At 32.4% G+C, this 26,323-nt stretch overlaps 7 protein-coding genes across 7 annotated transcripts; 3 read left to right on the top strand and 4 right to left on the bottom strand.

The window, feature by feature from the left end:
• The first annotated feature begins 296 nt into the window (after positions 1 to 296).
• On the top strand, positions 297 to 1,612 carry Tsp_10869 (conserved hypothetical protein). The gene is made up of 4 exons (XM_003370212.1): positions 297 to 413; positions 809 to 904; positions 1,115 to 1,197; positions 1,570 to 1,612. The coding sequence occupies exons 1-4, from the start codon at positions 297 to 299 to the stop codon at positions 1,610 to 1,612; spliced, it is 339 nt and encodes a 112-aa protein (XP_003370260.1).
• Positions 1,613 to 2,751: 1,139 nt separating this feature from the next.
• Tsp_10868 (7 transmembrane receptor) lies at positions 2,752 to 4,898 on the top strand. The gene is made up of 6 exons (XM_003370211.1): positions 2,752 to 2,800; positions 2,845 to 2,905; positions 3,103 to 3,152; positions 4,345 to 4,491; positions 4,629 to 4,704; positions 4,844 to 4,898. The coding sequence occupies exons 1-6, from the start codon at positions 2,752 to 2,754 to the stop codon at positions 4,896 to 4,898; spliced, it is 438 nt and encodes a 145-aa protein (XP_003370259.1).
• Positions 4,899 to 10,129: 5,231 nt separating this feature from the next.
• Positions 10,130 to 11,562, bottom strand: Tsp_10867 (RING finger protein 146). Its single transcript, XM_003370210.1, has 3 exons — positions 11,403 to 11,562; positions 10,721 to 11,092; positions 10,130 to 10,356 (listed from the first exon to the last, which is right to left on the bottom strand). The coding sequence occupies exons 1-3, from the start codon at positions 11,560 to 11,562 to the stop codon at positions 10,130 to 10,132; spliced, it is 759 nt and encodes a 252-aa protein (XP_003370258.1).
• An 889-nt stretch (positions 11,563 to 12,451) lies between these two features.
• On the top strand, positions 12,452 to 15,680 carry Tsp_10866 (putative phenylalanine--tRNA ligase). Its single transcript, XM_003370209.1, has 11 exons — positions 12,452 to 12,822; positions 12,956 to 13,109; positions 13,172 to 13,337; positions 13,400 to 13,531; positions 13,594 to 13,754; positions 13,817 to 13,998; positions 14,061 to 14,160; positions 14,301 to 14,561; positions 14,616 to 14,846; positions 15,102 to 15,299; positions 15,531 to 15,680. The coding sequence occupies exons 1-11, from the start codon at positions 12,452 to 12,454 to the stop codon at positions 15,678 to 15,680; spliced, it is 2,106 nt and encodes a 701-aa protein (XP_003370257.1).
• Positions 15,681 to 19,747: 4,067 nt separating this feature from the next.
• Positions 19,748 to 21,017, bottom strand: Tsp_10865 (conserved hypothetical protein). Its single transcript, XM_003370208.1, has 3 exons — positions 20,933 to 21,017; positions 20,237 to 20,824; positions 19,748 to 20,085 (listed from the first exon to the last, which is right to left on the bottom strand). Exons 1-3 carry the CDS (start codon positions 21,015 to 21,017, stop codon positions 19,748 to 19,750), a joined length of 1,011 nt encoding a protein of 336 aa, XP_003370256.1.
• Positions 21,018 to 21,066: 49 nt separating this feature from the next.
• Tsp_10864 (conserved hypothetical protein) lies at positions 21,067 to 22,889 on the bottom strand. The gene is made up of 4 exons (XM_003370207.1): positions 22,729 to 22,889; positions 22,420 to 22,558; positions 22,093 to 22,109; positions 21,067 to 21,115 (listed from the first exon to the last, which is right to left on the bottom strand). The coding sequence occupies exons 1-4, from the start codon at positions 22,887 to 22,889 to the stop codon at positions 21,067 to 21,069; spliced, it is 366 nt and encodes a 121-aa protein (XP_003370255.1).
• Positions 22,890 to 23,764: 875 nt separating this feature from the next.
• Tsp_10863 (galactoside-binding lectin superfamily) lies at positions 23,765 to 26,140 on the bottom strand. The gene is made up of 6 exons (XM_003370206.1): positions 26,132 to 26,140; positions 25,373 to 25,471; positions 25,156 to 25,308; positions 24,852 to 24,974; positions 23,930 to 23,942; positions 23,765 to 23,838 (listed from the first exon to the last, which is right to left on the bottom strand). The coding sequence occupies exons 1-6, from the start codon at positions 26,138 to 26,140 to the stop codon at positions 23,765 to 23,767; spliced, it is 471 nt and encodes a 156-aa protein (XP_003370254.1).
• Positions 26,141 to 26,323: the final 183 nt, after the last annotated feature.

The raw sequence follows: 26,323 nt of genomic DNA, 5'->3' as shown, positions 1-26,323 counted from the left end.
TCTATCATTCATTGGGCATCTCATTGATACCAAACATGTCGCTGCTTGATTGTATTTTCGCTTAATTCGTCATAATGAAATTACGCTTATGCAAATGAGCTTTAAATATTATATTTTATCAAAATAATTAATTTTAAGTGATGAAAATAAAACATATCACCAATTTATAACAACATAATGCACATGCGCTTCGTATTTATTCTAATTTTTCCACGAATTTACAGATAAACTTGATAGACAAAGGGCATGGTTAAATATACATTTTATTAATTAGGCGAAGTCGATGATGTAATGAGATGTTCGACAAAAACGTTGCTATCAAAATCGACTTTTATAGACGTAAATTATGCAACGCTTCATTACAACAGTCATTTAATCCTTACAATTTGCGTCATTATATTTTTGCATTGCACGTAATCAATGAATATCGTAAATAGTTTCGAATTTGAAAATTTCTTTGCTGCAAAAATGAGAATCTCTGATTTATGCTTTTAGAATCTGTAGCGTTTGCTCGTAGAAAATTCCTCGTCAGGGATAAGTGTATTGTATGAAAAAAACTGATACAACAGCAACTGATTCAAGAATAAGTGAGAAAGTCATCGGCTTCCGATGTTGTTAATGAATACTATTAGTGCCATCAATGCGGTTTCTTATTATTGTGTCATCGTACAATATAGTCGTAACAGTTTTCTTTATTTACTATTTGCATTTTTCACATATAAAGCTGTGATACATTTATGCAAAAATAAAGTTATTTCCCCAAAAGCAATGTTATATCCTAATTCCGTGAACTTGAGCTACTTTTCAGAATGTCCTCTCCACAGATATTCAGTACACCACCGTGAAGGTCAGCATTCAACAAGCGTGCTCAATTATGTTCTTTAATATCATGTACAATAAAAGGGTAAGTTACATTTTTCCAATTTGTTCACGTTCTATTGAAGAATGACATCGAACGGCATATCGTTTAACAACGAATCGACTTCAGGTTTCTTGACAATCTTCAGGTCTACATATGTACCTGAATAGATGGTAATTTCCGTATCATCAGTAATCCATTCCATTATACCTATTACTGTGATGTGTAGGAATGTTGTCAATTCCTCATTTCCAGAAGTCAGATTTCAATTGTTGCAAATGGACAAAAAACCTCATTGTTTTGAATGCACGTCACAGGCAAACTTATCATTATATAATGTTTGTAATCGGAAACATTAAGCATATTGTTGATGCTGTATTACAAAAATGAAAATCAAGAACAATTTCTATTAGATGGAACATCTCTTTTTTATGGAAAGTGGATAACATTCTACTTGTATGGTACGAAAATTATATAACATGTATATTTATCAAATATTCTAACATTTTAACGTGGTTTCTTATGTGATGTAATATTTCATTTTGGTTGGTCGTCAGGATAGAACTATTTGTTAATATAATGCATTAGGAATACTCAGAATCAGTATTCGCATTTTTCCAAATATTTCTGACTGATTCACATTATAATTTTCAGAAACGTTTTATCGACAAATGTAATGCTTTATGATATATAATCATTGTTATTTTCAGGTGGTTGAAAACGTTCCATGAAGTTGCCGTATTACGTATCTGACACTTTGTTGAGTCATTAGTGGAAAATATTTTTGAAGCTTAATTTCATTTAATTAATTTATGCATAGGAAACATTTTTCATCAATAGAGTTTGCCTGTTCCTTAAACTGATCACTGCTGTCCAATATCTTCCTGTTTTTCCATTGGAAGTTTTTCATTGTTTCTGTGTTCATCGAACATAGCGTAATAAGAGAATGAATATTTGGCAATTTCGCCAAAGGCCATGCGATACGCTTCTTATATAATTCATATACTGGTGTACAACGTGTCCGAATGTCATCTTCATTGTCAGTTCCTTAACGTATCAGCGTAAGTCTTTCTCATCAGTGCAATCTATTACTAAATGGTAGATTTTGCTTAACAACTTTACTCACTCGAAATGCACGAAAGGTATATTTTTATGACTTCTGCAAGACGTATATTGGCAGATTTCAATTTCCTTTAACTGTCAATCAGTTTCAGGACAATGCCGTACTCATTTCCATTACAAAACTACTTTATCTTTCATTTTAAGCTGTGTATCATCAGCCTCTATCGTGGATAGTGATATGAACTATTATGCACGCTATACATTTTCTTGAATTACATCTTAGTTTTCTATCACATTTATCAAGACGGTTATGATATCTTAATGTCACCTTCATAATTTTCATTACATTACTACAGTGATTCATTAATCTTAGTGAAATTAATTATCATGCGAATAGAAATTTGCATAGCATTATATGAGTATATTAACTGAACTTTCCCCCCTAACAATAAGATTAATAAAGTTCTGAATTAAATTTATGCCATTAGGTTATTACTGACTAAAAATTAGGTTGTTCCACCTAAGGCAATATTACTTAATATGATACAAACTTTAGGAATGTCACTTTCATGGCCCATTAGTTACTTCAACGGTCGCTGTAGCAGCATGTGCTGAAACATGATTCCGCTCTTGAATATCATCTCTTATTTAGAGGTAAGTGATCTTTTATTATGCGGTGCAGATGACCCGTGCATGCAATTTGCATGCCTTGATTCTGTTGCATGATGATTACACACTAACTGGTTTATCCACCACTATTACTATTAACATTAAAATATTCCTATTCATGTATAAGTTTTCTATTTTATAGATATTGTAGACAAACAAGTATGTATTTATATGCTGCATTTTGTAGTAGTCGAGTACTGAAAATTCAAAGTAATGTATCAAAGTATTATAGGCATTATCAAAGCTGTTTTTAGAAAACTTCAAAGAACAACCAGCTACCATTTCCCATGTACTTCAGCTGCACACGGAAAAATGGTAAGCACTACAACTATGTTATTGCCATGTTCATCGTTCTGTGATATAATTATTTGCATAAATATCAACAAATAAACAACTGTGGAATAGCCATATTATAAAAAGTAATTGAAGACGAATAACAGTGCATCATATAATATGTTGATATTGAAGCGGTTTATGCATTTTAATTGATAATTGTAAATTTTTTTTTTCAGTATTCGAAACGTACGCCCAATGTTGATGGAGGAACAGAGAGAGTGCGTCAGTAAAAAACAAACTGTTTCATTTCATGCACGTTGAAATTTGAAAATCAGTATTAAATAGAAAAATATAGCACTGTCTTCACAGCTAAAAATTATTAATGGTATGCACATGTTTTACATCAGTATACAGCGAATATAGCAGTTTATTTTTTAGAAACTGTGAATGTACTGTTGGTTTTTAATTCACAATCTATAATAATTTTGCAGCTGTTGAAGTGATGGAAATGTATTATTACTTTTGTCGGTGGAGTAAAGACAGCATGTAAGTAAAAACAAATCATTCTGCCTATAATTCATTCGTTTAAAATTTGATAACTTTCAAGATAAAGAAAAAAATAAAGTGGATTACTTCACCGCTAATTGAGAGGAACGGTATGTTTATTTTTTTCATATTCAATAGTTTTAATCTTTGTTTCTTATTTTTTGAAATGTTAGACATGTCTGCAACTTTTCCACGTTGAAATAGACAATATGTAAGTAAAAAACATCGCCTTGAAAATGAATTTGAAATTTAAATATTTTCATTTATAGATAAATTCAAATTCAAAAAATTTCACCGCTGCAAACGAAATAGAGTAAGTATATTTTACTTTGATTAAATGAATACAGCAGTTCTGTTTAGCTCCAAATGGAAACTTCCTTGAATCGTCTAGTTGAGCATACAATCGTCGCCTAATTTTCCAATGGATGTAATTTGACAAGTAAGTAATCCACTTATTGTGTGTAATTTGTACGTGTAAATATAAACCACAATCAGATGCACTGTTATTCGTCTTCAATTACTTTTTATAATATGGCTACTCCATACTATAATAATAATAATAAGGCAAGCATTATGAGAACCTATATAAATTTAAAAAGGAATTTATATAAGTTTCTTACAATTTTCAGCACTGTGAATCTATCGAATACAGTTCGTTTGACCTAAGCTGACATCGTTTGATTCGTTTTAATGGGGCTGACTGCTGCTGGCGATCTACACTTCACAATACATATTTCAAGGTAAGCAGACAAAATTCATACTAGCTTTCACTATGTTGAGTGAAATTTGAAACTAACTGAAACTGGGTTGGTGGATTAGTCCTTTAGCAACACGCTCTACTTCATTTTTTAAATTTTTTGTCAAAAGTGTCCATGCTTTTCGTCATCAAAAGTATGTTCTACATTTGATTCTTCCCATATCTGTCTTTTCAGGGGCAAAGGATACTAAAACAAGAAGAATGATGGTACTCAACGGCACTGGATTGTTCTTCTTGACACCTGTCAGTCCAGTGCCGTTATATCAGACGTCATTTTTAACATCCATCAATCAGTCCTCAGACCATCAGTTTATCATCAAAGGTAAGTAATTTTGGTAATGATTTATGTGTAAATAGTACATTTGATTCTGTTTATTTTTAGGCTCCAACTTTTGACTCACTTCCTGCAAGAAAGAGAAAATGGTAAGCACATAACGGCACTAGATTAAATAGTGTCAGCTACATCACTACTTAATCCCGTGCCGATAGATCCAGTCTTGGCATCATTTTCAAATCAAGGAGTGTATCATGCAAGGTAAGTAATAATAATTGTACTAGATGAGTTTCTGTTCCGTTTTAGGCTCCTGGTTTCGACTCCTTTCCTACAAGAAGGAGATAATGGTATGTAACGACACTGGATTAATCGTTCGTTACATACCATTTTCTCCTGTCAGGTGGGTTGAAATTTGGGGCCTAAGACAGAATACAGAATACACTAGATTGGATTAACAAGAGATAGCAAGAAGAATGATCTGATACGGTACCTAACAAGGAAAGGTAATCATGGTGTGATCACAACACGAGAAGGGGAAGTGGAATACACTTCAGAAATTATTATAATTACAAAAAAAAATATGCCCTCAGGCTATGCCTGTGGATAAGCTTGCAGCCACTCCTTCAGGTATGCCTTAGGCTACGCCTCCAGGTATGCCTCAGGCTACGCCTCCAGCTACGCCTCCGGCTATACTTTTTCAAATTTCGAAAATTTTCAACTTTTCGAACAATTTGCCCCAGGCTATGCCCCTGGCATAGCCTCAGGCAATTTTTAAAAAAACATTTGCCTCGTGGCTACGCCTCAGGCTATTTTTAAAAAAACATTTTGCCGTGGGCCACGCCTACGGCAATTTTAAAAAACTATTTGCCTTCAGGTTAAGCCTTAGGCTACCCCGCGGGCTACGCCTCCGGCTATACTTTTTCAAATTTCGAAAATTTTCAACTTTTCGAACAATTTGCCCCAGGCTACGCCCCTGGCATCGCCTCAGGCAATTTTTGAAAAAAATTTGCCCTTGGGCCACGCCTTCGGCAATTTAAAAAAAAACATTTGCCTCGTGGCTACGCCTCAGGCTATTTTTCAAAAAAACATTTGCCTTTAAGCTATACCGCAAGCTATGCCTCAGGCAGTTCTGAAATTTGCATATAGTTGCAGTAAGTATGAATTTTCCTCACCTGCTCCTCTCGCTATCTCATTCTCACCTGTAATTCCCGTAACTTCTTTGATTTATCAGCAATCCTGATACCTCCTTCTTTCACATACCTGCGATTCTCATACTTACCTGCAATCCTCCTACCTCCACCTTTCTCTTACCTAAGATTCTCATACTTACCTGCAATTTCCATAACTTCTTCTTCCATTTACCAATCTTCATACCTACTCCTTTCACTTACCTGTGATTTTCATACTTACCTGTAATCCTCATACTTACCTACAATCTTCCTACCTACTCCTTTCACTTACCTGTGATTTTCATACTTACCTGTAATCATCATACTTACCTGCAATCCTCATACCTCCTTTCACTTACCTGTGATTCTCATACCTACCTGCAATTCTCAAACTCCTGTAATCCTCATACTTACCTATGTTCTTCACGTCATTTCCCCACAACTAGAGTTCCTCAGAACGCTCAAATTGTTCCGCAATTCAATAAACATGTATTAAGAAATTACTTACCTTTTATCGTTTACCGCCAACCGTCTGTATAATTTTTTCTGAAACAATAGTGACGAATGATCTTCAGAACAAACATGGTTGACTTTGTAGACTAAAATTTCAATTTCTTTACATTCTATTCAGAAATCATCTTGAAATTCCTTACTTTCATCATGGAAGCTCAGCAGTGCTTCATACGTCACATCTTTTAATGTAACAATTTTTTCCGTACCGCAATCTATGAAAAATTCTATTATTCTACTAAATTGTAACAACAGAATATGCATAGTAAAAACATAAAACGCTTACCTTTTAAACGGTTGTTCAGCATCAAATCATTATCCATTCAATAATTTTCATAAATGCCATAGTTGCAGATTAGCTTGGTGGACGTATGAGCATAATTTTCTAATTTTCTTCACTTTCTCAGTTGTTTTCCATCTTTTTTTATTTGAAATTCAACTAAAATATGTTTGCAATATTTAGCAGAAATTCTGCTAATTCATTTTAATTGTAATATTCTAGACTCTGGAAACCTGAGCATGCTATAAAAATTATTAACACTTACCGTACGAATGAGAGAGTTTCAAGCTTTGTTGACATCTTATTATGAATATGAGGAAACTGAGAGCATCTGAAATTTAACGTGTGATGATATAAATAAGAAAAATGATAACGAAATACCCCATTATTTCAAACCGTTAGTTTCATTTTGTGAGTCATGTAAATAGCATGCATAAAATAGACCTATTATTGAAACAATATTTACCTATTAACCGTAGATGGTGTTGATTAAAGTTTATCACGTGATGCTGTGACCATTCTGATGAAGAAATGAAGAGAGAACGGCATTTCTTTGTGATCAGCTTATTAATTAACAATTTAAGTAAAATGTTTGGTCGAATAAAAATGATGATCGATAATCTATAATATAAAAGTTATCATATATAATCAGCGCATCTCAAAATCATTAAAAATAACAACATTTTCTTCAAATAATTGAAAAGATTAGTAATTCCTTACTTACTGTAATTTTGAATTGTTGAAACCAAGTCGTAAACATGGGAATATATCTGAAAATAAATTTCATAAAAAAAGTATTAAAGCCGTAAATATCTGATCAAAAGAATTTATTTTCCTAAAGAACATGTACACCATGAAGAAAATCATTTAAAGCAAAAGCAAAAAAACAACAGCCTTTAGAACTTAATAATATTCACAATAAAAAGTATAATAACAGAAAATCACATTAATTTCAACACCAACTATTAGTGAAGGTATATAAATAGTATGCATAGAAAATCAGTTCTGTTATTAAACAAAACTTATATTTTACCGAATGATGATGTTGAACTTTCACCACGCTATCCCATGGCCATAGAATGAGTAGGTGGACATGAATGAGACAGTGTGGAAATTTCAGAGATGCATTATGCAAATGAACTTTACTATTAGAAGTTAAACATATAATGGTCTCACTGTTCAGTCGCCGATCACCGTTAGCCGATAACTATTTCAAATAAAAGACACTTAACGCAGGTCATCTAGCTCTACTACAATCCAGCAACAAGCGCTCTGTTCTGATAACATAAGCATTTCATGAAAAAATAATTTGCATATCAGAAAAATAACCCTCACGCAGCGTTATTTCACTTAGCTTAATCGCTGTGCTATATTTTAGATAATTCGATTTCCTTTTTTCTAAAAATGTCCAGTCGAGGAAAAAATTAAAATCAGTTATCCTTTAAGAGCATCTTAAAGAAATTACTGACAAATCTTTCAATTACTTGGAAGTTAAGTTTCAAATTATATAAATACGGTATTATTCAGTGTCAATAAATTACGCATTCATTATCTATTCTCAGCTCTATTTTAACCAATTGCCCAGATACCGTATAAAGCTACTTATCAAAATAGATCCCTTCTCATTGTTGAAATTTATCTTCTGTTTCTGTTAATTTATTAACTTTAATTACAACAACTTTCAACAAATTGAAATAAAATAAACAAAAAGTACCGTATCTTATATAAAGGTTTCCGTTAGCCTTTATCGTTGAAAATGCCAATAAGGTTGTCGCACACCGTTAGCTTGTCCTTCATACGATTCTTTTGTTCTCGATAACATACATTTCAATGTTCAAATCATCAACATTTGAAAGTGACTTTTCTTTTTAACGTGAGTATATAAAAATTGTGTACTTATTAGTTGTTTGTTTCCTTCAATAGATTGCATGAATGGAATATCTAAAATCAAATTATCTCTAACGATATATAATGAAAAAAAGAAAGCGATCATTCAATTCCAGTTATCATGTTAATAAATTTATGCAAATGAAAACAGAAATTTTTTTCCCAAGTTATGTAAGAACGCATGCTGGATAGATATCGCGAATAACATACCATAGCGTAGCTTTTAATCGTTGATGATAACTGAAAGAGAGAATTGAAGGTCAGTACGTGCCGTCATGACGATACATTGAACAACTGACAATGAAATTGGAAATTAGTAAAGTAGTACAAAGTAAATTATGCCAATAGCAAAATACTTTACTTCAGGTCAAATGAACTAATTTTCAATTTGCAGTAGTGTAAAAATTTTACATAATATACGCTACATTTACATTTCACATATAATTATGGAAAATATTATTAATATGCTATTTTATTTCACTAAATTAATGTAAAACTTTCTTAAGCTTGTTTGAGTGATTATGATACATTTGATTACGCTACATCGCTGAGGATTAGTAATTCACATTATGTTGCTTCAACTGATTCGAACATTCAACGGAATGTCTGATGCTATGCAGGGCATTGTTTTCTATAATACAGTTTTGTTATAATTTGTGTTATTCGAGTAATGAATAGAAATCTCTGAAAAGGTGAGATTCAGAGACTTTCTGAAGTCAGCCTGTTGCTTCTTACGGTTATTTACAACAAATATTTAGACGTTGGATCTGAGATATTTCGAGCAGTACACATACATTCATACCAAGGAACATGTCAGAGCATTGCCAATTACAATAACAATGGTAAACCAATGTTAATTTGAATAATCTATTAAAATTAATTTGCATAGCATAGGCTCGCATCAGTAGTCAAAATGGTAGAACCACCACAGAACATATTTCTCACATTGTTCATTAACTGAGTACTGTTATTTTAACCGTGAAAACCATCTGCTACAAATCAAAAAGTTTTTTGAACCGCAAATGTTGAATTGTATACATTTTTCTTTTCACAAATGAACACTAGTGCCATCTTAAAAACAACTTATGGCGCATGCGCAAAGCAACTATTTTTCAAAAATTCATATTCATTCTTCTATTAAAGAATTTAATGCATCTTTATATACAACTAAATTGCACTAACTACTGAACATCAAGAAAACGCTCAATAATTTACATAAAAAATGTTAATCACATCTGTGAGTCAATATCCAATCTCCAGTAATTTCACAGTAATTACGAACGGTCTCAAAAAAGCAAAAGAGTCTTACCTCAACTTGACCGATTAGTAAAGTTTATTATATATAAACACAAGTTAACCATCAATAAAAGATCGCTGACGACGGAAATAACAACCGCCAAATGTTTTGATGATTTTTATACAAACTTTGGATTTACATAAAACTAAACAACAGTAGCAGACAAGAACACTTATCGAAAACCAACACATCGACCATTACTTATTGTCTTGTATATTTTGGAAGAATAAAAATATTATTATAAAGTTCATATTCAAATTTGTTGACAAATGCTATCCTATGCTGAATATTTCAAATGTGAATTTACTTTGTTAAAATTCGAGCGGTATGAAATGAGGCAAAATGGATTATGTTCAGCGTCGTTTCATATAAAATCAGGTAAGAATTGCACATATTATGCAGAATGAATACCTGAAAGTAGCGTACAGATATGGCGTCGACGTTGCAAAACACAGATTTCCAATGGTTGGCAGTGAATAATATTTGTTAAACTATCGAAGCAAGAAGTAAAGATGCGGAAGGCCAACAAGCTCAATTCAGCAGCTAAAGCGTGTAGCGTTTTTTATTCATGGACACTGATACAATAATCGTCCAAAAGACTGCTGAATAGTTAATTATGGAGTGACAAACGCTTGCTTCTAAAATCATAAATTTAATAAATGTGCAGAACATGTCTAATTGATTGCAGAGATATGCTTCGTCATTGATAAGCCATACAAACATTTCTTCTTTCTTTATTATTGATGCATTTTGGAAGATTTGATGACTAACTGAAAAAATAAGCATCACACACATCTAGCTCTAAGAAATAACTAAAACAAGCAGATAATCATATTCCATTATTTTTCATGAAAAAACTGTTATAAAAGAAAACTTGAACAATATCATTATAAACGTTAAATTACATTAAAATTGTCATGCGTTACAAATAATTACTATCTAGATAAGAATGTAAATAAATTAACAGGCAAGCGAAATAAAATTTTAACAATAAAAGAAAGCTTGCACTTGCAAAATAAATAAATTTAAAGTTGAACTACAAAAAGCACTATCGGCAGATGTGAAAATTTCAATCGCTTCTTTCATTTGATGTTGTCTGTTCAGCATCGATGGGCAATAACAGCCCAGCTATACCTTTCGAAGTCGCACATGCATAATCTCGTTTTATTTTACGTTTCCGATGTGGACTATTCTTCTGTGACTGTTGTAGCTTCATAAAGTCAATAATGTAACATTTTCCGGCAATCACAATTTCTACAGATTGTCTGTTTTGCTGATAAGCGAACTCAATGAACTCATTACTACGCTCGTCATAACGCCACCAGCCATTGCGACCTTCATAAAACCAACTCCATTCAGATTGCCCTGATAACTGCGATAAATCGCCCCTGTTGTGAGAATTTTGTTTCGCCGCCAAATCTTGTAATAATTTTGGTTTTAAAAAATAATCTGCTGAAAACTGCCGACGACACAGAGGACAAAGAAACCCGTTATTTAATGCGGTACCTAAAACGGATATTATGAAACATTATGCACACTATACGTACGAATATATGTAAAATAAATGGAATACATCAAATCAAACATCCAGTATATAATACATATCATAAAAGCATACTTAAGCTGATAACGTTTCTTTTACATATCATAATACTGTATTAAATGCTACTGCGAAACGATTATTTGTTTATATCAATAGAACTTTATTTCCTCATAAACCGTTTATAATTAAAATCATGCAAACTACACTTCCTTATAAACATGCTATATTTCAAAAAATTTTCCAATATTTATAATAATAATATAAGTAGTCTACCTTTAATGCACAAAAAGCAATAAGAATGCTGGCATGGTAGCACAACAGGATACAATGGCACATCTTCATAGCATATGCAACAAGGGTTATCTTCACTCGAATGTAAGTGTTGAGATGAACTTTCCCCGTCCAACATTACTGATATAGATTCACTTTCCATAATATAAAAAGAACTTCATTAAACTCGTTTATTTATGTGCTTACAATAATACAGTATGCCAATGAAACTCACGTTTAATTTGTTGCTGTCTAGAATTACTTGATTATTTTTAAAATTAGCAACAATATTTAATAAAAACATTGAATAGAAATGAAAATTCAATTAAAGCTTTTTAATATAATATTAACATAAATAACAACTTCTTGCTTCCGAAACCATTTTCATTCTTGCATCAAAAAGATTCACCAAAACAAATTGGTAATAAAATTTTAGATTTGCAAAGATCATTCATTCTATAGCTTCATAAAGAATGTCCACTTTCATTGCAATTAACAATTTTCCTACTATAAGATGCACTACTTTTTGTAAAATATTAAGATGCGATTAACCCGAATTAAATTAAAAAATAGTTTAAAGTTTTTTAATGTTTACAAAGCATTCCATTAACATTACATGAACGGTAAGTTTGTGGAATTTCACAAAAGATGTACTGCAAAAACTTGAAAATCACAATAATACAATTCAGCATTTTAATATGTGTAAGTTTGAAATTTCATGAGTGATTGGTTTCCATTCAAAGCTAAATGCTAATATAGTAAAGCTAATTTGTTTTTAAATTTTATTATTCATTACATGCCTTTTATTGAATACTGAGTATTGGAAGTGAAGCATTGATGATCTTTTAGTTTCCTTGAATGCTTCATAAAATGTAAATTATAAAAACGTTTTGTTATTGTTATTATACATAATCGGTGTTTAATCATTAATTAACTTTTTGAAATTTTTATTTAAATAGAAGTTAGTTGTCAATGTGTTCTAAATTCTGTTGTAGGTACTATTTTCATGAAATTATTGTATATAAGTTTGTCTGGTACAACAAACAACTGAAATGTTTAATAGAAGATATATCAAAAATGCATACAAACAGTTCTGTTTGAGCAGCAGTTTGCTCGAGCAAAACTGTTCGCCAGAATTCTGCGTGGATTCATTCACAAATGTTAAACAGTCAATACTGGCTCTCGTAGGAAGAAAATTGCACCGCAGCCCTGATTCTCCGTTGTATATTTTGAAACGTAGAATTTTTGATTATTTCAATTTAAATTACAAAACTTCCACTGGTCGCTCACTTTATGCAACATTCGACAACTTTGATCCAATAGTATCCAAGTGGCAGAATTTTGACAGTTTACTTGTACCAAGTGACCACATCTGCCGGTCACCTTCGGACACTTATTACTTAAATTCACACCAGCTTTTGCGGTATGCCTGATTTTTATTTTGGTTTTAAACATTGAACAGTGTTCTTTCTGATTGTTCAAGTTGTTTTTGTAGCTTCATCAGCTTCAGTTGAATGTCGTTTTCTTAACTATGATGTAGATGTCAAAAATTTCAGAACTCACACCAGCGCTCATCAGAACGAATTGATAGCTTCTGGGCTTCGTCATTTTTTGATTGTTGGTGATGTATACCGTCGAGATCAAGTAGATCGTAATCATTATCCATGCTTTCATCAGCTTGAAGGTGTTCATTTGTTTGCTGATTATCAAGTATGTTTTTGGCGTTTTTAATGTGTTATTTCAACAACCGTGGGGAATTATTTATTGTTCAGCTATTTCAACCCGATATCGTTGATCACTGTGATTTATTTGAAAAAGGTATTCGAAATTATGAAAAACAAGAAACTCACACGTTGGAATGCGTAACATTGGTTAGCAAACATTTGAAACAATGCCTGGAAAGTATGGTTACTTATTTGCTTTCAGCAGAAGGGAAAAGTAAGAACAATTTTGAATAATTTTTTGCCTCATGATTGGAAAAACACCGTGCTTGTTTTCAGAAGTGCAGATGCGATGGGTGAAAGCTTACTTTCCATTTACACATCCTTCGTGGGAGTTGGAAATTTTATACCGCGATAATTGGATCGAAATTCTAGGATGCGGAGTGATCGAGCAGAAAATTTTAGAAAACGGTATGTTTTCTCAACTTTCATTAACAAATTTTCACCACAATCTAAAACAATTACCATTTCAGCAGGTACTGGTGATCTTGTGGGTTGGGCATTCGGGATAGGTTTGGAACGTTTAGCAATGCAGTTGTTTGAAATTCCAGACATACGCATTTTCTGGAGCAAAGACAGTGGCATTCTGTCGCAATTTTCCGTTGCAGATTACAATGCAAATATAAAGTTTAAAGTATTGTTGTTGTTGTTGTTGTTGTTCGTTTATCATTAGAAAAATTACCAATATTTTTCAAGCCGATCAGCCGATATCCACAGTGCAGCAACGATATATCATTTTGGTTGGCAGATTCGAATTCGTTTTCAGATACGGATTTTTATGATTTGGTTCGAAGTGTCGGTGGAGATGTTGTTGAGCAAGTGAATCGCATTGATGAATTTGTGCATCCGAAAACGAAAAAGAAAAGTATCTGCTATCGGTAGCACTAATTTGACATGTTCATTTAGCAAAATGATGTGTGAAAAAAAATTTCCCTTTCAGTATTACTTATCGACACATGGAAAGAACACTTACTCAGGAAGAAGTCAACGTAATTCACTCAGCTATTGCAGAAAATGCTCATAAAGAACTAGGAGTGATTGTACGTTAATAATAAATAAATTGCGTCGTCCTGTTGGTATGCTTTACGGTCACAACTGTATACATTCATGTCTATTTTTTCAATTATTATTGACTAACTTATATATATACATAAAGAAATCAAAATAAGAAAATATTCAGCTCTACATGCGAAACATTTTACGTTTGTTTAACATCCACCACTTGCGGAGAAATTTGACCAATTTCAACGTTTTCGACCGATCGCTTAAGCGATGTCAAAGAGACTGGGCAGCATGCCAAGATAATTTGGATGTATTTCAGTATTTAAACAAGGAGATTGCTTATAGACTGACAGATCGAATTTACGACGTCAAAAGAATGTTCACTGTTGCTGTTGATTTGGGTTGTGGAATTGGACATATTGCTGAGCACCTTTACAAAGTGATGATGCTTTTTTTTGCTTTTCATTTAAGCACATTGCTCTAGCTTTTCCAGGAGCATATTGGTGTGCTTTTGCAAAGCGATATCAGTTTAGAGATGATCACTGGAGCCAAGGTTTCCAAAGAAGTGCCAACACTGAAATATCGGGCAGACGAGGAGATGTTGCCTTTGAAAGATAGCTCTGTCGATCTCATTTTATCAGCATCATCCTTGCACTGGATAAACGACTTGCCAGGCATTAATTTTCTGTTATTTTTCGCTTCATTTCTTTTTTTATTTGATGCAGTAAGCATTTTTCCAGGTGTCTTCCGTAGAATATACCAATCGCTGCTTCCGGATGGTCTATTTCTTGGTGCGATACTGGGCGGAAATACATTGTACGAGTTGCGCTGTTCATTACAACTTGCCGAAATGGAGCGTACTGGAGGTATGGCTGCTCATCTATCTCCACTGATCAAAGTATCTGCAGTTTGTTTGTTCACAATTACTACTTACCAATTGTGATGAAATGGAAATTTCTTTTGTTCTGTTTCGAAACAGGCTGAAGATTTGATGGCATTGCTCCAAAAAGCAGGCTTTATATTAATAACTGTTGACGTGGATAATATTGTTGTCAATTATCCAGATATGTTTGCTTTGATGTACGAGTTCCGAGGAATGGCAGAAAGCAACGCAAGTTGGCTTAGAGCGAAAACCTTGCGTCGAGATGTACTTTACGCCGCTGATTCAATCTATCGGGTAATTTGTGCAAATTTTAAATTAATTATTAATTTCATGGTTTAACTCATTCATTAATTTTACAACATACTTAATTGACTTATTCGTGCATAATTGAATTTTATTTTTGCGGCTTACTGTATGATGTTACTGTATTATAGTAGTTAAAGGATTGAAAGAGATAATTGTAGGAAATTAAAAAGAAATTTTTTCAAATTTGAAAAATATATATCAAAAGTTTTGTTTTTGAAGGAAATGTACGGTAAAGATGATATCTTGCCGGCTACTTTCCAAGTGCTCTACATTGCGGGTTGGAAGCCAGGTTTGAATAATCCGAAGACAGCTAAGCGCGGTTCGGCGAATATTTCTTTTAAAAACATCAGCACTTTGTTTGATCGATAAATTCAAGCATTAATTACTAATAATTCGTTGAAAATAAACTCTACTGTTCGGTATACATCATCATCATCACGAATGTAATTGGAATATAATCTTCATTTAAATTTGTAAAAGTGGAAAAGCATGGTCGATGAAATGTTTGAATGAATAGAGAAAAAAATCGCGGTGTCATTTAAACTTGTGAAAACGCAAGAAAAAAACCAGAAATGGAAACGTGATTCAATCAACATTACAGTGGTAACAATTGAAGGTTCTACTGTCGACTTGCAATTATTACCCTGCTTGATGGAAGTGATCATAAAATGGAAATTAAAAAAATCATATCGTTTGAAATGTTCAATAAATCATTTACAAATTGCTTTGCAAGATTGTTGGGAGAGAATAAAGTTTTTCAACATCCAAAAAATTGGCAATGTGCAAAAAAAAATATCCCATGTGAACAGCACCTCTTTTTTTCTTTTGTTAAAATTGAATATGACTCAGACGATTGGTAAACAGAACTCATGCGGCTATTCTTGCTGAATAAACACAGACCGACAATAGAGGGTGACGATGATGATTCACTTGAAAATGCTATTCTGGATGAACTTTTGGTGAAAAAGAAAAAACTGATAATAAAAGAAAATAAACGCACTTACCAATCAATATGGAGAGTAGAACAGAAGATTATTGAACACAGTCAATAAGAAATGACTACTTGAAACGTATCTACCGGCGGCGAAGGTCGTTCAGAGCTAAACCATACGTATATACATGCACTTGAAGCAGATAAAATAGCCGTTTGTTTGTATGCGCAACACAAAACTCACCCTGTGCTTCTTGGCTTGGCTTCTTCATTTTTTCTCCTCGAACTATGCTTTGCAATTTCAAGCAAGCAGTGGACAATAGAAATAGCAAGTGAAAAAATAAGCAATCCAAAAAAATATTTCCCATTGGTCTCTAGTGATATGGTTCTTTTTTTGTTAAATTTTTTTCGCCTAATTGAAACTACATGTTTGACAGCTGAAATGACAAAGTGTCATCGGGGGATTATCAATTTGCTTAGCTGACAGCTTAGTTCTATTTTTTTTATTGTTATTATGCTTTAAAAAATTTTTTCCTACACTCGTTACTAAAATATCCAGTTGAAAATTGCTCAACAGCCCTCTTATTCTAAACAAATTTTCAACTTTTGCACCATAAATTTAAAATTAATTGTGCTTTTTTAAAGTTTTTCTTCTAATGTTTATTTAGCTTTATCATTTCTAATTAATAATCAAATTTGTTATTATGTTATTCTTGAGCTTTATTCCAATGTTGTAATGATGATGATGCTGATGAGAAAAGAATTTAATATTCGAAACAAGTGTCATGCAACTTTGTCAGCCAAAAGAAGAAGAAGAAGAAAAAGATGAAGATGATAATGATGATGATCTTTTCTCAAATCTAGAAGAGAAAAAAATCGACCAAAAACTGATTTATATTTGCGATGCTCTCTGATGTCATGTTCAAACCACTTAAGCGGCATTTAATGTGATAGCAACGTTCGACAAGCAACAAATGTGATGATCTTCATTGCATTTGAAGACGACATTCCGAGATAATATGCAATTTTATCGTAGAATAAATAAATATATATATATACATCAATGTTCAAGATTAATCAAAGATATTGAGATTAACATTCAAATTCTAGACGTTATGTATATGTTTTCTCTTCAATGCTCTCAACAATTTGAATTTAAAAAAAATCACAAGCGACAATTGGAAAACACTGGCAAGAAAACACAAAAAACAATTTTGAAAGCAAATTATGCAATTATTATTGATTCGAAATTAAACACTTGAAAATTATTAATACTTTTCATTTCGCCTAATAGTGAATCACTTATGATTTTGTGTGTTTATTTCAAGAGCTTGTCGGTAATCATCAGCAACAAACAGTGCAATTGCAATGATAATAGTAACAAAGAATAGTAATAATAGGGAAATGTTTCATTTTGTTTGAATGATTGATGAGCCACCTGAAGTCAGGTTTTAGCTGTCACTTCGCCAAACTTCAACTGCTACACATTTTGTAAATGCAATCAAATATTGTCAATTTCACATTTATTTTTAGTCCTCTGCACTGCAAATATTATCATCGAACTCTAATCTCAAAAAACGATATGAAAAAATAAAAATTGCCAACTTACTTATTCTAATGGAACTGTTCTTTTTTTCTTCAACATTCTTATTATTAATTAAAAAAATTTTGAAATCATACAGCAAAAAGTGCAAAATAAATATAGTGGAACGTAAAATTGCATCAAATGTAGAAATTTTTACAAAACAAACTTTTTGCAAAACTGTAAAACATTTACAGTAAACTGTTTGCTTACAATTAATTAAGTCCGAAGGATGGTTTTTTTCAAATTTGACCTAATTAAAGTATAAATGATGATAAAGTTGTACGCGTTGAATTGAATTGATAATTTTTGTAAATAATTTCGTGTAGATGATGATTCACGGTCAAATAAGTGAATTTTTGTCGGCATTAATTAATTATTAAACAACAGAACTACCGTTTGACTTTCTCTGTTTGTTCAGTTGTCAAGAATTGAACTGATCACTTTTTGTTTTCAAAGAAAAAACACTGTGCAACGTACATACGTACGTTCTTCACTGTGCAACATCACCACTAGAAGCAGAAGTAGTAGCAATAGCAACAACAATAGCATTAGCAGCAGCAGCAGCAGCAGGAGCAGTTTTTTCTGCTTCATCTTCTTTGATAACTGAACAAAACAGCTTTGTTGTTGTTGAAAAAAAATTAATAAATTTAAATCAAAAAATATAAAATTTCAAATAAAAAAGAAATCATAATTTTCAGTTTTTTTTTAGTTCTGTGCAAGTTGGCAACTAATCGGTCATTTCAACCATCACTCTTCTTCTAGCTTGTCTGAACAAAGTGAAAAACGACTTGCAACTGCATAAATGTATCATTGATCAAGCAATCGAAAAAGAAACAAATAATATTTTAAAAAAGAAAAAAATATATATTTATATGTATGCATTATTCATAAGTTAACTTTCGACTATAAATAGATCGGTCAAACAGTTTTTTCAAATTAGCTTTATTATATCAATCAATTAACCCACTGACCCAGACTGAACTTTTCTTTTTGTAATACGCTTTTTAACCAGTGTCAAAAAATCCGGTCGTACCGGGTCAAACATTGACTGCAAAGACAGAGAAAAAGAAGAAAGTTGAAAACATTGATCGGATTGTATAGAAATTCATACTGCTTTCTTTCATTTTTTACTTTCTCTTTTCTCGTCGTTTATTATTATAATTTGCATAATGTTTTTTTGGAATATTGCCAAAAGATGAAAACAGAAATGAAGAAGCGAAATTGATCGAAACGAAGACAAAACGGCAAAGATGCAAATTTTGCCCATTTCACGTGTGTTCGAACACCACAGAGATGAAATGAATTTTGCTCTCATGCAGCAAGCAATACAAGGATGAAAGAAAAATTTAAAGGAAAAAAAACAAATGAACCACAATATAAATAGGACAAATGTTCAGAATATTAATAGACGGAGAGAAAGTTGTTTTTTGTTTTTTAAAGCATAAACAGCAGAATTTTCCGAGTTTTGAATGATAAATTTTGTAACTCGGCTGTTGTCCGAGAAAGAAAAAACTTTTCCGTTTTCTTTTTCTTTTCTTCTCTACACCAATCACCAGTCTGGGAACATCATCAAGTACAGACGATCAATACCCTGAACAAACAAACAAATAAATAAATAAATAAATAAATAAAAATAAGACAAGAGAAAAGAAATTTATGTTGAAAATTGAAAGTGAAATTTTCTCCGGCGCCGCAATTTCTCCCTCCCGACGGCCAATCGAGACAGCATGTCTGGTGTTCAACCGTCTCTGCTTATCAGTGCCGTTGCGCGAACGCCGGCGTCAAACACGCCACGCCACGCCACGCCTGTGCAAACAAATTGGGAACAGCAGCACAAAATTTTGCGCAAATTGGAAAAATTCAAACCCAAACCCCAAATACACATTCTCTGATTTTGGTGCTTTACAATTTCCACAATAATTAACATATACTAGACGAAACAACGAAACACACACTCACTTGGACAAAAAGTTCCACCAACAACAAGCAGGTCAGTGTAAATCTTTGACAAACGAAACCGTGCAAACGGACGAAACGATACTCGTCGTCCATCTGGTCGGCTAAACGGCGCAAGCGTTGCGCCACAAGAACCGCCTTTTCCACCTCTCCTTGCTCGTCAGTACCAAACGTGCCACCACCACGACCACCACCAGCAGCAGCAGCAGCACCATCACCACCACTTTGCAGCTTCAAGCAACGTTGTCGCAACAGGTCAAGGTCATAGCCGACACTTTTACTGGCAGAAAAACCGGCTTGAACTGAAAAAAAACACGCAAAAAAATAATTCAAATTAATTAATTACAGTAAACTGTTGTAAAACCAAAAAGAAAAAAATCTTTTTTTCCTTGCTACAGTAAACTATTACAAAATGAAGTTGTTCGAGGGAAAATCGACAACAATAAAATGTACTTGTATCGTTGAAGTTGAACTGCCCGTCACTGGAGCTGCGTTGAAATGGCGCATGTTGGAACGTGATGAAAGATTTGGGCGAGTGGCTGCGACTGCGTCGACGACGACGGAACAAACAACCCTGACTCAGGTCGAGATCCAAACTCATCTCGGTCGTTGTAGTTGCAGTTGTCGTTGTAGTTGTGATCGTGTTTATCGACGGTCGACAATCGGATGGCGGTGAATTGAGAAATGTGAAATAATCACGGCTTGGACTGAAAAAGCCGCTGTCCGGCACCAGAAGCAGAGCACCGGCTGTGGGCGACGAGCAGCAACACGACCAGATGTAGTTCGCATCGGCGGCCGCTGCTGATTCACCGTCGTTCATTTCGTCACTGGCTACGCGTTCAGACATGTCCGACGGGGCCAACTGAAATCCGCCGCCGCCTTCTTCACCGCCCTTGTGGAAATTAACCTCAAACTGCTTACGCTGTTCCATGCACAATTTCCAAGCAAAAAGTAGCAAAAGTTCTCCTGCCGACCGAACGACCGACCGACCAACACAATCACACCGAACCAAAAATCCAACTAGCCGAACCAGGCAAGCGGCTAGCAACAATATGAACAACAAACAACAACAACAACAACAACAAACCAACAAATAAACAAACTACCACTTTTTGTTCTACAAGTCTGCTGTTGAAAACGCCAACAAACCAACAACCAAGCAGCACAACCGTTCACCGACGCTGGCTAAGTGTCTTCTGACACGCCTGCGAAATGCCGCGGGCACGCACAACATTCGTCGCAAGCTGATTGGTCAGTCGAAACGACATTAGCTCCTCTCTTTTTTACTCAACCAACCCTAAGCCAATTCGTCGACGGACACGTCCGAACACGCTGAACAAAATCTCCTTCCGCCTTTTAAATTTTATGCGACTTTTTGTTTTTGTTGAAAATCAAAATTCAAAACCAAATAATAATTCAACATTATCCAAACTCCAATTATTAATTCATTCAATTGTGTTGTTCACTTCAAAATTATTTACGCAAGAATTTGAAAATTTTATAAAATTCAACTTTTAATTTTATTTTAAACAATGAAAAAATCAAGAAAAAAAAGATTATATTTCAAAGTGAAATAAATAATTTTATTTTTGATAATATTTTTTATTTTGTTTTTGAAATTATTCAAAAAAATTTTTTTTGTATTTTTCCTACCTGCAAACTGTAATATTTACAAATTCAAAACAATGACGCAACAACATTTTACCAACTGTAACAACGGACAATAATGGACGGGTTGTTTTGGTTTGGAATTTGGTCAAAAATTTTATTTTTCAATAAAATATATTTATTATTTAACTTTTTTCTATTATTTACAACCAAATAAAAACAATATCCATGCAAATAAGGTTCACAAATTTCGAAAATTCGGTGAAATGATGAAATCGGAGAAAAGTTTCTTTTTCCTTTTTTTTAATGAAAAAAATTATCATAATCATACAATCACCGTTTGATGTGCTAGTCATTGTAAAAATTATTAATATGGCAACTGATTTCGACTGTTTTTTTTTCAAATTTATTAATATTTCAAAATTATTCTGAATTTTTTTCTCAACTCTTTTTTTCAGTCAACTTCATTCACACTTTTTGAAGCCAATACCGGCGTCAATTTTACCTAACAAATTCAAACAATCAATCACAATGAGCATGATATACAGAATTTTCGAACCAAATTATTCAAATTTAAACAATTGCCCAACTGATGCAAACTGAGGAAAAAAAATTTACAAACATAAACAACCGAATTAAGTTCAAAACCAAAACATTCGACTTTTAATCCTAATTTTCAATTTAATTTTTTTAAAAAATACCGTACTATTTTTTTCCCCTTAATTTTATAATTAAAATAATTTTGTCCCAGAAATTCAGTGCAGTGTGCCATTTTATAAAATCTCATAAAAATCAAAAATAATGTCCTTTCTATGCATAGCTGCGAAACAACGCCCAAATCAAGCACCGTTCTAGCTAATTTTTAAAAAAGTTGTCCAACTAAATACGTGAAAAATAATTTTGCTTTTCCATTTTTAAAATTTAATTAATAGTTTTGATTGCTTTTTATTGCGCATAGAAAATAAAACAGATTTCTTTTCGTACTCTATAATAGATATCCCTAATTAATGAATCCTAAATCATCATACCGTATAAATACTGGAAGTTGTTTTTGTTTGCAAAAATTTGCATTTCTGTTCAATTTTCACAAGTTTTGAATATGATGAAATACATTTATAATAATTAATAATTTTCAAGAGGAAAAACAAACCATCATATTTCAATTTCCTTAAACAGTAATTTAAAAAAATAATTCATAAAAATTTTCAAAATGCTTACAAAGTGAACAGTTTTCAGTAGTTTCCAATGAGCAATGAAATATAAATTTACAGTAATTTATTTTCCATTTGCAATTTCAGCTAACACGTGTTTAAATTTTCAAATAATTTCGTGCTTACTGTTTAAATGGATTGACCCAGCGTGAGAAACCGCAAATTCCTAGTAAACATTGAATCCCATCCGTGTGAACGATTAAAACGTTAAAAAGAGGAAGAAATAATCGATAGAGAGCTTCATTACAAACCGATTCGGGTTCTCTAGATATGGCTAACAAGGTCATTATTACAATAGAACAATGCGAATAAGCCATATGAAAATCGCACAGTTTTAAACACGTGTTCAATTTCTCACACAGTTCCACGCTAGTTTTCGACATTTTCACACAACATAAATAAAATAATAATACTTTTAAAATTGTTCTTTTGATGATTTTAATAGCCATACATTTTTCAGCAATTTCAAATATTTTCAGCTTATTTTTCAACTGAAACAAACCACCGTGCATGAAGAATAATAAAATTTCCTTCAAAACTCTAAATCACAAATCGTTAGATTTAGAATACAAACACAAATATGTTTATAACAGTGCACATTATGATACAAGAGTAAATTTTAAACTGCTCATCATAATTGGTGTTTTCTTAAAGGAGGGAAATAATCAGTATGTTCGCCTTGTGGATGTAATAAAAAAGATGCTGCTACTGATTATGCAGCTCGCCATGGCACACGACCTTGTTTGTCGACGACGGCTAATCGCTTATGTCCTTTAACGACTTGACCAACGGTCAACAGCCGACTTTTTGTAAACTAACAATCACCTCACTTAATCGCACCAAGCGACCTTGGCAACTGGCTTGAAATGAAGAAGACGCGCATAAGAGGCGGCGTTTACAGTTCTCAGTTATCTTCACTTTCATTCAAATTGTAATTGCTTCACTTCAACCTGAACAATGGACTCGCATCCGCGAACTAGTCGCCGCCGACATGCTAGAAACGCTTTTATTACATCCACCGTAAACTGGCCTCGGCATTTTCGGCTTTTTATTACAGTTATTAGCAATTTTGATGAAAAACCACAAATTACCTTTTCAATGCAAACCTGTTTATGTCATTCTTGCACAATTTTCAACTCAATTTGTACCATTTACAATGCATTTATCGATCATCATCATCTTCTAATACCGTTAATCTAACACCCACGCCTACACGTACAAACAGATCAAAACTTACTGTAAGCGTTGATAAAATAATCAAATTAATTTTTGAATTATATATAGTAATTTTTTGAATAAAATTTCTTTTTCTACAAAATACATCTACCATTTATAAAATACTGAAATTTCAATTTATTTAACAAACAATTTTTTTAGAAAAAATAATACCTGTATTTCTTTATTATGCAAATCTTTTTGTAAAAGTTTTAATTTCATCACGCATTAAAATCTGTGCAAATCAACATGATAATATTTAACAAGAGCACAGAACTGCCGATCGTCGAAAATATATAGAGATATTTTATCGAAAACAATATCTTCTTTTCATACACACATTCAGTAGTGAAATGAATTTTAACAGTTGTCTTTTTTTTCAAAAAAAATTTTTTTTCAATGTTTGTCATTTTTCCAACTTTAACAAAATCAAACAACTGCATCTTAAAAATGACAAGTCATTTTTTATGACCTAAAAACCTAAACTAAATATTCAACGTATGAATCATGCAAAAACATAGGTTATCTTTGTCTAATTGACAAAGTAACATTTTTTAACAGAAATAATTATTCTTTCAAACTTTACGCTTAAAAATCAATGCTGAAAATAAAAGTGTTTTCTCTATTTAATGAAGAAAAAAAATAAATATTTCCGATTTTATTTACTATTGAAAAATAGCACAATGAATGAAAACATTCAAAAAAATATATGTATATTAATATGCAGTAGTAGAAACTAAAATTTTCACTACGATGCAGTAAATTTGGGCAAATCAGATAAAGCATGGAAAACAGTTCTTAAACGTAATCAATTTGTTGGAAGAAAAAGAAGGAAAGGATGATTTATGTTTAGTAGACAAGCAGATCGTATAATTTCGTCATATTTTTGTCTCCATCCACGGTAACTTTATCAACTCTTGGAACTAAGAATCGATGCTCGTAGAAAAACTTCGCTTTGTAATCAACGAATACCTAAGCAAAGCTACAATGTGCAAAAAATGATGCTACAAGTTGAAAGCTGTTTTATTACTAACTCTGTATCCTGTTCGCTGGCAGACAATAAACAATGAAAAATTTGAACCTTTAGCAAATGGAAATTCCGAATCGAACTCTTCTTTTCCCCATGTACCATTTATTTTAGAATTTCGATATACTTTCTGAAGTAATATATACGTATTCAATCTAATCAATAAACAAAATATTCCCTGATTTATTTATATGAAAAAATTAAATAATAAAGAAAAATGAGCTTCTATTAGAAATAAATTGAAGACAAAAATTTTTTAATCAATAATAGGATAATCATTTGCTGATAATTTAAGAAAAAATTTCACTTACATTGTGCTTGAAGCGAGGGTTAAAATGGAAAACAATATCTTTACCGGCTAGCAGGTTGAAAACAACGCGATCTATGAACTCGCCGAAATAGCCGGTAATTATAATTACACTTCCGTGTGCGAAATTATTTACATTTGTCATTGCTAATCTTACCTGAAAAGTGAAAAATATGATAAATGTGCTTAATTTGCATAAATTGATCATTTTTCATATATACGCTTATTGCCGTCTGCGTAACCAATGAAAGCAGGAAAATTAACATAAAAATTCCACTGATAAAAAGTGGCCGCTTTTGCCAACCAAAATTCGGCATATTCTGAAAACTAAACTGTCTTATTAACTCATTAAAAATAATTTCAACTTATTATCATCCATTAATTGAAAATGATATTATAATATGAATTTCAAATTGTCCATAACTAATAAAATGATGGATTAAATATTGAAACCTAATTTATAATTATTGATAAGTAAAAGAAATATAATTAAAATATAAAATTTAATATCGCCCAAAGTTAAAGCAACAAATAAAACGTACAAAGTCACACCGATGACTTTAACAGACGTCCAATTTCGAAGGCAAATATTCACATCACTATGCGATCAAGAGAAACAGCTGCCAGCTGAACAATTTGCTAATAATTTTCAACTAAAAATATTGCCTCCTTGTTACAAATTTATGCTGAAAAGTTTGAAGAACTCTTTCCAGATGGGTTGATTATCCCGTTGCGCGTTTGCATCAATGCCTAAAACTAACTTTGAGAGAAAAAAATCAAACAAAAAAACATGCATAATACATCAAGCACTTTTTCAACCTTTTCCTTATACTATATATATTTAAACATTACTAACTAATTCATAAACTTTTTAAACATCGTACACTCTCTTATTTGTTTAATGCTTATAGAGCAATACACGCATGCTTGGAATTCCGAGAAGGTTTTGGGCATTCTTTTCCAAAATGCAATAAATTAACCTTTCGCATAATTTATCAGTTCCACGCCACTAACATTGTTTATGTGCTGTTCAATATTTAGTCAAAACTAAGATTATATTTCATTAAAACTGTCCTACCTTTACCATAATAATTAACGTTGTGATTCATAATTAACTAATATATGCATTTTTAAGTGGAACAAAAAGAAAGCTTAATGAATTCAATTTTTAT

Source organism: Trichinella spiralis (assembly GCF_000181795.1).
Source record: "Trichinella spiralis strain ISS 195 chromosome Unknown Scfld1085, whole genome shotgun sequence".
Classification (NCBI taxonomy): Eukaryota; Metazoa; Nematoda; class Enoplea; order Trichinellida; family Trichinellidae; genus Trichinella; species Trichinella spiralis.
The sequence above is the reverse complement of the archived record's forward strand: the minus strand, read 5'-3'. Positions and strand labels throughout refer to the sequence as shown.

What these genes read in the sequence shown, in the direction of transcription:
- Tsp_10864 (XM_003370207.1), bottom strand. Translation starts at nt 22,889, where the DNA reads ATGACCTTGTTAGCCATATCTAGAGAACCCGAATCGGTTTGTAATGAA. An exon ending in TGGGTCAATCCATTTAAACA is followed by an intron (nt 22,559 to 22,728) that starts GTAAGCACGAAA and finishes TTACTGTTTAAG; the next exon opens with GAAATTGAAATATGATGGTT.
- Tsp_10865 (XM_003370208.1), bottom strand. Translation starts at nt 21,017, where the DNA reads ATGTTGTGCGTGCCCGCGGCATTTCGCAGGCGTGTCAGAAGACACTTA. An exon ending in GTTGTGCTGCTTGGTTGTTG is followed by an intron (nt 20,825 to 20,932) that starts GTTTGTTGGCGT and finishes TATTGTTGCTAG; the next exon opens with CCGCTTGCCTGGTTCGGCTA. An exon ending in GTTCAACTTCAACGATACAA is followed by an intron (nt 20,086 to 20,236) that starts GTACATTTTATT and finishes GTTTTTTTTCAG; the next exon opens with TTCAAGCCGGTTTTTCTGCC.
- Tsp_10868 (XM_003370211.1), top strand. Translation starts at nt 2,752, where the DNA reads ATGTATTTATATGCTGCATTTTGTAGTAGTCGAGTACTGAAAATTCAA. An exon ending in TCGAGTACTGAAAATTCAAA is followed by an intron (nt 2,801 to 2,844) that starts GTAATGTATCAA and finishes AGCTGTTTTTAG; the next exon opens with AAAACTTCAAAGAACAACCA. An exon ending in GGAACAGAGAGAGTGCGTCA is followed by an intron (nt 3,153 to 4,344) that starts GTAAAAAACAAA and finishes CTGTCTTTTCAG; the next exon opens with GGGCAAAGGATACTAAAACA.
- Tsp_10867 (XM_003370210.1), bottom strand. Translation starts at nt 11,562, where the DNA reads ATGGAAAGTGAATCTATATCAGTAATGTTGGACGGGGAAAGTTCATCT. An exon ending in TTGCTTTTTGTGCATTAAAG is followed by an intron (nt 11,093 to 11,402) that starts GTAGACTACTTA and finishes TATCCGTTTTAG; the next exon opens with GTACCGCATTAAATAACGGG. An exon ending in TGCATGTGCGACTTCGAAAG is followed by an intron (nt 10,357 to 10,720) that starts GTATAGCTGGGC and finishes TTATTTTTTCAG; the next exon opens with TTAGTCATCAAATCTTCCAA.
- Tsp_10869 (XM_003370212.1), top strand. Translation starts at nt 297, where the DNA reads ATGTTCGACAAAAACGTTGCTATCAAAATCGACTTTTATAGACGTAAA. An exon ending in ATTATATTTTTGCATTGCAC is followed by an intron (nt 414 to 808) that starts GTAATCAATGAA and finishes GCTACTTTTCAG; the next exon opens with AATGTCCTCTCCACAGATAT. An exon ending in CAAACTTATCATTATATAAT is followed by an intron (nt 1,198 to 1,569) that starts GTTTGTAATCGG and finishes TGTTATTTTCAG; the next exon opens with GTGGTTGAAAACGTTCCATG.
- Tsp_10863 (XM_003370206.1), bottom strand. An exon ending in TTACGCAGACGGCAATAAGC is followed by an intron (nt 25,309 to 25,372) that starts GTATATATGAAA and finishes TTCACTTTTCAG; the next exon opens with GTAAGATTAGCAATGACAAA. An exon ending in ACCCTCGCTTCAAGCACAAT is followed by an intron (nt 24,975 to 25,155) that starts GTAAGTGAAATT and finishes ATATTACTTCAG; the next exon opens with AAAGTATATCGAAATTCTAA.
- Tsp_10866 (XM_003370209.1), top strand. Translation starts at nt 12,452, where the DNA reads ATGTTTAATAGAAGATATATCAAAAATGCATACAAACAGTTCTGTTTG. An exon ending in AATTCACACCAGCTTTTGCG is followed by an intron (nt 12,823 to 12,955) that starts GTATGCCTGATT and finishes CAAAAATTTCAG; the next exon opens with AACTCACACCAGCGCTCATC. An exon ending in ATTTGTTTGCTGATTATCAA is followed by an intron (nt 13,110 to 13,171) that starts GTATGTTTTTGG and finishes TTTATTGTTCAG; the next exon opens with CTATTTCAACCCGATATCGT.